Source organism: Polistes dominula, unplaced genomic scaffold (assembly GCF_049000335.1).
Source record: "Polistes dominula isolate Pdom_NZ unplaced genomic scaffold, Pdom_raw_medaka contig_18, whole genome shotgun sequence".
NCBI lineage: Eukaryota > Metazoa > Arthropoda > Insecta > Hymenoptera > Vespidae > Polistes > Polistes dominula.
In genome coordinates, this window is record NW_028301164.1 from 3,773,091 (window position 1) to 3,786,487 (window position 13,397).

The following is a 13,397-nucleotide window of genomic DNA, read 5'->3' on the forward strand; positions in this document are numbered from 1 at the left end:
CAAACATTTACAAACTACTCTAATTTATTATTCAAAGTTGAATTTATTTGACGTTGATCCTTAAATATTCAACCTTATTGCCGATTCCAAATAATCAGATATTTTTGAAATTAAATATAAATAAAAATATCAATGTATTATTTTACAACGTTCAACGATTTCACCATAATTTGTTTCTATTCCTTTTTTTTTTTTTTTTTTTTGTAAAATAATTTCTGTAAAATACGAATGAAAAAGAGTAAGGTAAATAAAAAAGAAAAGAGAAAAAAAGAAAAGAAAAGAAAATGCAATTAACCGTACACACGCGGTACTTTGAGATTTAACTGTCGTAAATCATGAGGAAAAGAAAAAAAAAGAAAAAAAGAATAAAAAAAAGAACCGAACCTTTAACCAAAGATTACAACACACAATCCCGTAGTCAGACGTTTAGTGATTTACGAATCAACCGGGTAGCAGATTTCCATAATTTATTCCCATTCCCTTTTAATGATTCTCATTTAGAATTCTGCCGTCATATACGATATCCCCTGTGATTCCGTTACCTGGCTTCTCGTATAGCATCGATCCACTGTTTGCAGTCCGTTTCTGTACTCGCTTTCAACTCGTATTGTCGTTGATTTTCCCTTCTGTACGTTATTGCAAAACAGTGCTGCAAAATAGAAAAAAAGAGGAACATGAATTAATAATATTTTTTTGAAAGTTTCTTCTATTTCTTTTTATATCGAATATCGTTAATTAAAATATTAAACTACCTACAATGAAATTATTATTATTTTCGTTTTTTCAAATTTAATTAGTCGATAAATGGTAAAAATAAAATAAAAAATAAAAAAAGAAAAGAATTTTTACTATTGAAAATATTATAAAAGTCAAAAGTGGATTAAAGAAACACAATTTTATCTTATTTCTTTCTTTACCTTTATCTTTAATTTTTATTTCTCTTTCGTAATGATGTAATTAACTCATTATCCGTAACACGGTGTGATAATTAATGAACCCTAATTAACTAGCACACCTTGCGATCCACCATTCTAGGCTAACATTTTCCACTTATTTCAAAGCAGTATACCTTGTTCATTATTATTAATTTGACCATGTACCATACATTATCGTGTACGTATAGCGTATCGAATTACAAGGATACAAATATAATACTCGACAAACAAGCAAAGGTTATTTCATCCAGCTTGATAACGATCCTATACTTCAAATTAACATATTTCATTTTTAATACGATTTGTTTGATGATTGAGCAAAAGAATATTTTTTGATAAAAAAAAAAAAAAAAACAAAAAAAAAACATAAAATCATTAAATTACACAAACGTATACGAAAAATGATCAAAATCGTTCATGATAACGAAAACAACAACAAAAGTATTTAATTACATTTGTACATATTTAATAAAGAAATTCGAAGAGATGATTTAAAAAAAAAAATAAAATAAAATAAAAAATCAGAAAATTTAGAATTGTTTAATATTGAACTATTAGGTGGCTCGAAAAGTCGTTTCGTTTTTTGCTGATGCAATAATGACATTAGTTGATGCAAACTGACAAATAGTAACACATGAGATCGATGAGAGATTAAATTTATCAAATTCAACTATTTGTGACCACTCGAAAGGTTTAGGTTTAACCTCGAAGCAAAAATTATCTTCATTTTAACAAAAGAAGAAAACGAAAGGACTTTCCGAACCACCTAATAAAAACGAAGTTAGATACAACCTTTCCTTTGCTGAATCATCGAACCAAGAAAAGCAACGTTTACAAGGAAAAGACATAATCTAAGATAAAAGTTCTAAAAAAAAGATTTTACGTGTTAGATCAACACAATATTTTATTATATAATGAATTCATATATAATCATTTGAGATATTAATCCTGACTTATGGTGTTATCTTAAAATGTGGATACATTATAATTGAATGTAATTATATATTAACGATTAATAATAAATGTAATCATAATTACATATTGATATAATATTTAAATAAGTATTTATTCATTTTAAAAGATGAATTAAAATATTGTTCTTGTTTTAAATCTGTTTGAAACTTTAAATAGAAAATGTTCAGAAAAAAATAACCATTGAAAGAATGTGTGTGTGTGTGTGTGACCTTTATTATTTCCAAAATATTTGATTCTAAGACGATTATTGTATTGATTATTTTTTAAATAAAATGTTACACAATGAATTTTAGGTTTTTTCTTTTTTTTTTTTTTTTTTTATATCGATTAAAATCAACGGAAATATGAATGAAAAAAAAGGAAATGAAAAAAAGGGAAGAAGAGAGATTAATAACTGGTGTATATATATATATATATATATATATATATATATATATATATATATATATATATATATATATATATATCGAGTTTATTGAAAGTTGATTAAACCTTTCATCAAGATATTGCACTCGAGTTAATCAAGGGAAATTGGCAAAAATTGATTAAATAATGAACCACGTAGTTATCGACGACTGGTTTTTCGAACTGACAGGTTTGATTCAACAGTTTGTTCTATTTTTTAAACGATTTCGTGTCGAAATTTAATCGATTGTTCTAATTGAGAAGTTTTTGATGAAATTAATTATAAACGTAAATTTGCAAAAGAATTGTAATCTTTCTATCGATCGTATCCATTTAGGATTCATATGAAATAAATAAATATACATGTTGTACATTTTTATTATTCAAATTTAAATAAAAATATATTTATAGAAAGAGTGATTAAATTTAATTGAAAATTAAATTTGATTGGTAGAGAGAATATTACTGTAAAAATTATCATAATTATTTGTCAAATAAATTTAATAACAATTTCATTTCCATAACGTACAATTGAATACACATTTAAAAAATAATTTCATTTTAATTATATGCATACTACATTAAGAGATAATATTTTTGTGTGCAAATAATTACAAATATATCGTAATATTTTGAATAAACAACATTCACAAGAATAAATGAAAAAAAAAAGATAATAATAATAATAATAATAATAATAATAATAATAATAATAATAATAATAATAATAATAATAATAATACGAGAAATGAAATTTTAAGGAAGAAAAATATAATTATCCAACATTATTATAAGTTATCTCTATACTTAGGAAAATTTAATCAGTGAAACTGTATCTACACTCGTACAAGTTCCAACAGAAGGTATCGTATAAAGTTATGATATTACGGTTACTGTATAGAAGCCAACGTTAAGCCAGCAATCCATCACTTTGCTGCCAAGCACATAAACACATACATACGCACTCACATAGTTACCGTTGATATTATCAGGAGTGAAACTGAAGACTAGTGAGTCGATTTTCAGTCGATTTGTCATCAAGATTGCCAAAGTAAATGTTAATTGATGAGTAAGTTGAAAAGAAACAAAAAAGCGAAAACATTAACTAAGTTCAAATATAATAGTAATGCAATAATACACAATATCATTTACATAGTATTCACGAATTCGGTTATTATACACATTATTATTATGTATTAGCTGAAGGTAAACTTATGAGAAATGTGAGATTTGCCGGAGGCATTCGTTTAGATACACAAAGGTAATGCACAGCTATGAAACTGGAAATTGCATTCAAATCTACACCACCAAGCATGTATTTCAACAATTCATAGATTTTACCTATTTTATTTTTATTTTTCAAAAACCATAATTGCGAGAGAACATAATAATAATAATAATAAATGAAATTTAGAATATAACATGAACTAATATTTGATTAAAGAAAATGTTTTAATCCTAATATATTATTGTTATTAATTGAAATGTATAAACAATTGCATGAAATGATTTCAATGAATTCTCTATAATCGTTTGAGCAAATCTAATACTCTCTTTGAGAAAGAAAGATTATAATATTAACGAGAGACAATAATATCTATTAAACCATAATTCATAAAGCTCTTTTAGAAGATACAAAGTATATATCTCCCTATTATATGCCATATTGCCAAGCTTACTCTTGATTAGTACAAGTTTGGTTTCTCTGTTTAAATAAACGTACTTATACCTGATTGTTGTTGTTTACTTTTACCTATCTTTCATTTAATTCTCTCATTTAAATGATAGAATACAGAGTTAGAAAGTAAACGCATAAGAAATGAAAACAAAAATACAAACAAATTTTTCATGAATAATATTTATTTTTGTAATAAAACGATATTTAATAAAATTTAATTAGAATAAAATAAATAAATATAGAATAATTTTGGAATAAAATTATTTTATTATAATATTTATTATAATATTTAATATAAATTTTATTATTTTTATGTTAATATTTTATTATTTAATTATTTAATATTTATTTTTATATTTAATTATTAAATAAAATATAAAAATATTATTGTAAAGTAACATTTGGTTTATCGTTGGTAAATTTACTTTACTTTCAATTTATTTTAACTCAATAAAATGAAACTATGTCCTTTTTGGCATCGATTTACTTGAATAATCCTTTTAATTCTTACTCTAAAGAGAAAATACAGTTTAATACTGTATTGGTTGCAGTAGCACACTTTTGGCTCACTACGAATGACATTAATCTTATATACGTGAGAGAAGAGATGAGATAAGGAAACAAAGACGTACCGTTGAGACGTGACCGATAAAATCAACCTAGGAACTTCTTCCTTACGAAGAAAAATGCATCAAAGATTTTTCTTATATAAAAGAAGGAAAGAAGAATTTTATACATATATATATATATACAGTGGGTGTATTATAATAATTATAATTTCAATATAATTTAATGATAGATGAAAAAGTTAATGTTTCAAGACAATTTAATTGAATAAACGAACAATGTTATCAATGAATTTTAATAAACGTAGAGTAGGATTAAATAGAAAGAAACTTAATGAAAGGATGAGAGAGATATATTAAAGATTTCTTTAATAATTATAATAATCTTTCAAAGTTACGCACTTGCTAAGCCCTTTTTGAAAAAGATTTACCATCGGATGAATATACATATATCCTTCTTTTCTGTAATCCATATATATCCACTTTTACTTTAATATCGATTCTTATCAATTGAATCGTTGAATTGAGTATAATCTTCTTTAAATTTCAAAGTATAAGATTAGTAAATAATACAAATTTATATTATTATATTCTATTGTTAAAATATAATTTATCAATTTTATCTATTATTTAATAGCAAAATTACTAAACTCTTCGTATTTAAATAATTGTAATTATATTCGATATAAATACACACACACATATATATATATATTCAATTAAAATTTATATCAATATAATACAACAGAAGGCATAGGTATATTAAATTTATTAACAGATTAATCTGTAATGACACAAAATGAATTATTATTTTAAATATATGTTATGAATTAAATTGAATAAATTTTCTTGAATAAATAAGCAAATTTAATTACTTTAATAACAATTACATGATAATAATATATACGTTACAAGAGCATTGCAATCAAATATCTTTGACACGTTAACAATAAAATGTCGTAGGTGTTATACACCAGGAGGAATAATTTATCAAATTAAAATGACTTTTGTGATATTTGATATAATTATCAAATTATGATAGAAATAAGTCATTGATATTTTGTATAACATAACATCGTCTGATGATAATTGATAGAACGAAGACTATATATCTATAGTTCATTTTTTCTTTTTCAATATTTTTCAAAGATATCAAAGCCAGAAATATTATGAATGCCTAATTAAAGTAAAACTTCACTATTGTATTCGAACGTTCTATTATTCAAAAACGTTGTATTATTTTCAGACGTCTTATTATTCGAACTACATAACTCGTTATAAGATATATATTCCAAATAATATTTGTATTTTTACCATATAATGAAGAAAATAATCTTTCTTTGTAAATAATATCTCATAATGATGATATTTAAATATTTTGTTCACAATTCATATTATAGTCGATGTTAAACAAACGTAAAATATGAATTGAATTTGAAATAATTTGGTATTTAAAAAATACAAGCGAATAAGAGATAAATTAAAATATAACAATTTTATTCGTAATAATTATAAAAATAAATTAAAAGATATATCTCATTGTCAGAACTAAATAAATGCAATGGAAACTATACATGTAATGTATAACAAATATTTTATACGTGTATAAGTAATCGAATCGTAGCAAAATCCAAAGGGAAGTAAAATTATTACGAACACGTATACTGCAGGAGAATAAAAAAAAAAGAAAGGATCGTGCTTAAATATGATTCACATGAAATGAGGGGGGTGTACGATGTGTATGAAGCTATGAATGTAGCTAAACGAGAGTAAGAAAAAAAAAACAACAAAATAATAAAAAATTAATACATTTCGTAGAAAGGTTAAATCCATTGGAGAGAAAATATCTTATCGAAAGTAGAAATTTCAAGATACAGGGTGTCTCAATTATTCCGCAATTTTTTTTATTACAACACTTTTAAACGTAACATTTAAAAGAATGCTCATCTATTAATGCAGTAGTTCCCAAACTTTTTTGTCCCTTCGCCCCCAATTCCATGACCTTTTTTTAATGCACACCCGCGCACTAATGTAAGTTTCAGTTTTCACCAATGATCGTGTCAATCATCCCCCTGAACCGCTTCATCGCCCACCAGGGGACGATATCGTCCACTTTTGGGAACCACTGTGTTATATTATTATTTATTTTTTTTTACTTACTTAGAAGATATTCTGATAAAATTGAACAGAGAGAAAAAATAACAGGAATACCCTGTAGATATTGATAGTAAGATACTAACTTAAAATGGCATACATATTTATACGGTTACTTAACCCTGTGTGTATGTGTTTACGTGTGTAGAACTTTATCGATGATTCAAAGAAAATTCGGATATATTCCAACGATAAATACTTAACGAGGGATAAAAAGAGAACAAGGAAAAGGTCATTTATTCTTCCTCCCAGGATACGTATTTTCCTTTCTTTTTCTTTATCTTTTCCTTTTTCTTTTCTTTTTCTTTTTCTTAGCATTTTTTTTTTTATCAGAACTTTTTCCCCATTTCTTTTTTTTATGCTAGAGAAAAAGAAAGAAAGAAAGGAAGGAAGGAAGTAAGGAAGAAAAAAAAAGGGAAAAAAATTATATTCTATAAAAGCGAGAGAGAGAGAGAGTATGGGAACATTTTAAAGGGAAAAAAATAATGACGTTGAAAAAAGTGCAATCAGGTAGATTTTCGTTTATTCTCTTTACATTTCTAGAAGAGGAAAAAAATGTCTCGAATCTCACGGGCTCGATTTCATCACAGAATAATGAAATATAAAGATGGAAAATGATTTTAAAGAGACATATAATAAATGAAAAGTATACATTTCTTCTTAAAAGGGATCTTATATTATATTGTGTAACTTGAAATATTTACATTTTGTACGTAATGTGCATGTAAAAATTAAAACGATTTATTTTCAAGTTTACAACGATTTATATCTTTCAACGAGTTTGATAAAAATGCAAGTTTCTTGTTTTAGATACATTTGACACAGGACTACGAATTTAGTTTACTTTATTTATACATCAAAAAACGAAAACTCAAAAATATGCAACAAAAGATATTTCGAAAAAGATGTTCGAGCAATGTTATCGACAAAAATAAAGTTTTCCCGAAAAATTTTATACGCTCAATCGGATCATAAAATAACATTCTTTTGTATAACGTTAAATAAATAAATGTTAAAAGTTTTTTCTACCACCCTCGACATTTATCAAATAAACAAAGAAAAAAGAAAAAAATCCAAAGTTTCTTTATCGCATTATATTGGTTTAATCGGATTAAATAATACAGATGGAAAAGTATACTACGAATGTGAATTTAATTTGTTCGATTTTTTTCCTTTTCAACATTTCGAAATAATTTTGATCTATTAAAAAAAAAAAAAAAAAAGTAAGTTCGCAAAAAAAAGTTTGCGAAAATTCGATCGATCAATTTTACAACTTTTCAACGTGATCTATCTTCACTTTTATTATTTTCAATAATAATAATAATAAAACAACCAATAATGCAATCGTCGAACGAACCAACGAATAAAACATTTTCGACAGAGAGAGAGAGAGAGAGAGAAAGAGAGTAAAATAATGATACCTTTGAAAAAAAAATAAAATTACGTCGAATCAATCGCATGATGTGATGCTCCATTGGACCAAAAATGTTGTTCGTTTTACCGAAATGGAAATGTAAAAGAAAACAACAACAAGAACAAAAACAAAAAAAGAAACAAAATAAAAAAAAAAAAACAAACAAAGAGATAGAAAGAAGTATAGATGAATAAATAAATAAATAAATATCGAGTGCACTCTAAAAGGGAATTTAACTATCCGATATTATCAACGAATGGAGAATTTATCATTTTACAAAATAATTTCAAATTATTATACTCAATTCCTTAATGTACTTGAAAAGTAAATCGATCCATTTGGATGATTACAATTAAAGTTCTCGTTATTAACAGAGAGAGAGAGAGAGAGAGAGAGAAAGAGAGAGAGATAAAGATAATGATAATTTGAGTTTCTTTCAAAATGAAGATAGATAGAAAAAGAGATGTATTAAATGTGACACTGCATTGTTATATCTCTTTCTCCGTCTCTCTTCTTTTCTCTCGTTCTGTTTTTCTCAGTATAAGCTCCTTCGAGAAGCTTATTTTTAGCTCGAAACAGAATCGATTCATCCCTTCTGATGCTATGTTGGATGCTGCGATGGTTGGCTATGGAGCCCAAAGCCACCTATATAGAGATGGCTGCAGAAAATACCAGAGAGAGAGAGAGAGAGAGAAAGAGGGGGAAAGAAAAAGAGTGACAAAGTGTGAGAGTGAGGGGTTAGAGGGGAAAAACGAAGGACAGAGAGAAGGAGAGAGAGATAGAACCAAACGTAGGGATAGTCTACATATATAACATATATAGTATCCCTATATACTTATATATATATATGAAACTACGTGTACAAATATATACTCATATATAGAAATGTATATAGGTATATGTATATATGTGTATGTATTTCTTTGAGTGAATGTGTGTACATAGTATTATATATAAAGCTTATGTTCTTACTGCGCATGTATGCACGTTGGTAGAGCAACAGGCAGGTAAAATACATAGATTCCAAATGCAGTGTTATATTCCAGAGAATTGTATATAACTACTCCACCAACCACCGACTTTCTTCTCCCTCCTTCTCACATTTTCTCTCTCTTTCTCTCTCTCTCTCTTTTATCCTGATAATATGCATTCCGGCTTCCGTTGCAAGCCTGTACAACGTTGCAGCAGCGGCTGCTCCACTCTTTCGTTACTATTCTCCAAGGGAAACCCATAGAAAATTCACTATCTGGATTAAATCCCTATGTATTTTCAAAATACGATGCGTTCTAATTACTCTTGCAGGAGAGTTTGAAAAACGTTGTTTAATCTTTTATTATTTGTTTGTTCAAAGATTTAACTATTATACTGTTTTATCTTTTATTTATTCGGATAGTTTAAATAGTTATCACGCTTTAATGTTTGTAAGTTTTATCTTTTCGTAAGTAGTAATTTGTTCAGAATAATAATTTAACGAAAGTATAATTTATATTTATTATATATTAATGTATATATATATATATATATATATATAATAAACATAAATAATAAATAATAAATGTATTGATATATCTAATTTGTTTTTTAATATTTGAATTTATTTAATGGAAAAGGGCTAATCTTCGAATGTTTGAAGAGATTGTTGGATCTTTTACGCGTCGTTACTTTAAATGGATTAAAATCTTCGCTACGACGAACACGTTAATTATATCTCGTACCATAGATTAATGAGATTCAAGTGAAAGATTGATAGTTTCAACTACATATAGAATGCATAATGATAAAGTATATTCATATATTTTCGTGAAATTTTCAAATTGTGATACAGATTAAAAATGTTTTCTAAATAATGAAAACATGAAGTAAAAATTTATATTTGCTATTATTATTATTATTCATATTTCATATGTCGCAATAAATACAGATAAATATTTATAGTAGAAAATTTAATTTTACTTTTAAACGTAATTAAATTTCAAATAATAATAATAATAATAATAATTATATTAAATTTCTAAACGATAGAATATTTAGTTCATTTGTAAATGTATTCTACATTCTTGGGGGGTTGAAATAGTTTTAATTGAATGCTACCTCAAAATTGTCCGATTACTTGGTAAAGACAATGATATTTAAATATCTGTTAAATTCATACGTATTATATAACAAAAATTAGATTTAGATATTCCTCGTAGGTAGATGAATATAATACATAGGAAACATAGCTTTTACCGTGGTAAGTGCTTTAAAGGAGACTTGTCAGATAATTACCCACATTCCACTAACTTCCGTTCTACATATAAACGTATAATCAACACATTCATATACGCGATAAAATACTCTTTTACGCAAACTAATTAACCAAGCAGAAATGATTTCACAGTGGAAGCTTTTTTACTAGTACCTACTCATTTGTAAAATCGTTAAATCAATAAACTTCTATAACTTAGATTATACGTACTTTTAAATGGATCTGTCCTTAAACAAAATGAGATAGAAATTTATTTGACTGTGTGTATACGTATTTCATTTATAGAAATATATATATGTGTATGCATAACAATATATTGCTTACGTCAAACTAAAACGGTCAATCCGATTGCAATATTAATTTAAAAATATTCAAATGAATAGTGATTAATATTGTCAAACAATTGTATTCTATTATTTTAAGATTACGTCAAACTGAATAAGCAGATTATATTAATATTCATTTTCATTATCAAAAATTGTTACTTTCACGAGATACGATTTATATTATTCGATATTTCTTTCTTTTTTTTTTTTCTCTTATTTCACGAGGTTTCGGGATACGTCGTATTAATTAATACGCTGCCTACTAACATTAAACTCTTAATTACAAAATCCGATTAAGCTATTTATTTGCAATTAAAAATTGTTATTTATTATTGTATTTTTACCCAACAGATTGTAAATTAATATAGAATTACAAATAAAACGTTTGACTGGATATTAAATTCATATAAAAATATTAATAATATAAAGAAACCTGAGGTTTGTGATTTTTAATTTGATTATTAATCCTAAATATATCATTGTAGTATTATGAATAATGTATATATAAAAAAATAATTATAAGTATTAATTATATTACGGGTTACCCCGAAAAGTAATGAAAATTTTTCTTCGCTGTCGAAAAAAACATTTGTTTATTAAAGAAATTCGAAATGCTAATCAGGACAAAATTTGTTCATCATTTTCTAACTTCACGTTTTGACTTACGTAAAAGAAATTATTGTTCAATTCTCTTTAAAAAAAAAAAAAAAAATCCTTCAAATATTTCATTGACACAAATTAAACGTGAGTTTATACATCGAAGAAATTTTGATTATTATTTGGTACTCCTAATATTTATAAATGCAATAATTCTTTTTAAAATGAATAAGTGATAATTTTTGTTAGTGACCGACAATTCATTTTAAGGATAGTTACTTAAAAAACAAGAACGTCTAGACATTGACACGTTAAACGTGGACTCGGCCTTTTGTCCTAGAAAAGGTTCCAACTAAATAATAAGGAGAACAAAGTAGTCATATTTAGAGCTACATGTAAAAGGACAAAAGGAAACGTAGATAATCGATATAACTTACAATTCTAACGTTTCATCACGTGTACCTACTATTCTAACCAATAACTAATATTCGCATAGTCTTTTGAGACAAGAATACTATCTATTTAGAACATTCTGACAATGAGTAGTAGTACTACTACTACTACTACTATTACAAAACTGTGTTATTCAACTCTTAAATATTTTACTGTTAATTTTCGTCTTTGTTTCTTGGTTAGAAATAAGGGATAAGAGTTTTCAATTATCTTGGAAATAAACAATCGTAAATCTACTGTAATAATACTCTCTTATAACACAGAGAGATAAAAGACAAAGAAAGAGAGAGAGAGAGAGAGAGAAAGAAAATATTGTAACTTAAGCTTTTACTTTATTTTTTAGTGTTGATCTTTATTTTTTTTTCTAATTACAAAACAAGAAATTAGAATGTGAAAATATTTGAAAGTTTCAAATGTTTTTAAATATGAAAAAAATTGATACGTTTAATTATTTTATTTAAATTTATTTAATATTATATATATATATAATTTAAAATATTTAAAAAAATATTATATAAAAGGAGATAAAAATGATCAATTATCAATTATAAAGTATGTTAAAAGTATTTTCATGGGAAATAAACTCTAGGACCCTGTTCAAGAAGAGACAACGCATCAGATTTTGTTACAAAAACAGCTGTTGCAAGCCATAGTGTACATATGTGTATGTGTCTGTATATGTTCGTTCATTTTTCACTTCAAACGTTTTTCCAATCTGTTTAACCTTCCTTTTTCTTTGTAATACTCGACCTACTGGTAATACTACGACAATTATCTTCTCTATCTCTCTCTCTTTTTCTTTCTCTATCTTTTAAAGATCATTCGTTCGATTAAACCTTCACGAAAAAGAGAAAGACAAAGAGAGAAATAGTCAAAGAAAAAGTAAAAAAAAAGAAAAAGAAAGAAAATGATCTCTTTGATGGAATAGTTTAAACGCTTCTGGCAATATCCAACGACAACGAGCTACAGAAAAGAATGATATTGAAAAAGGGTAGAAATACGAAGAGTAATGGGATTTTTTTTCTGCTTTTTTATTCTTTAAACAATGTCCATTTTCTTTTTTTTTTTTTTTCAATTTTTTTTCTTTTGTATTTTTTGCTTTTTCCTTTTTTTCTCTCTCTCTTTTCTATCTTGTCCTTTTTTATTTCTTTTTGCAAACGCAACCCTGACACGCGTGTATGGTGTTTATATTTTCTTTTTATTTTATACCCAAGCATATTTATATATATATAAATTTATGTATACGTAAATTTATTTTTATATATTAATATATATAAAATTATATATAATATATTATATATTAATACAATATAATATAATATAATATTTATATATTAAATATTTATTAGTATAATATAATTATATAAAAATTATAATATATATATATATATATTATTTAAATTAATATATATTAGTATTACTAGTATTATACAATACCATATTATTTTATAACTTAATAATAATAATAGTATTATTATTAGTATATAGTATTACTATAAGTATTTTACTATATATTATTATAAAGTAAAATTATAATTATGGAAGTATTATAATTTAATAAATTAGAATAACTTAATAATAGTTAATACTTATTAGTATTAACAGTAATGTAGTATTATATATATACTGTATAATATAATAATATA

General features: G+C 25.1%; 1 protein-coding gene across 9 annotated transcripts in view; it reads right to left on the bottom strand.

The window, feature by feature from the left end:
- LOC107070130 (ras-specific guanine nucleotide-releasing factor 1) overlaps nucleotides 1-13,397 on the bottom strand; it is a 59,888-nt gene that overhangs the window by 24,354 nt on the left and 22,137 nt on the right. For all 9 annotated transcript variants that reach the window (XM_089178857.1, XM_089178855.1, XM_089178854.1 and 6 more), the window contains one exon: nucleotides 543-649. In XM_089178857.1, the coding sequence (XP_089034983.1) occupies nucleotides 543-649 (107 nt within the window). The remainder of the gene's footprint in view (nucleotides 1-542; nucleotides 650-13,397) is intronic.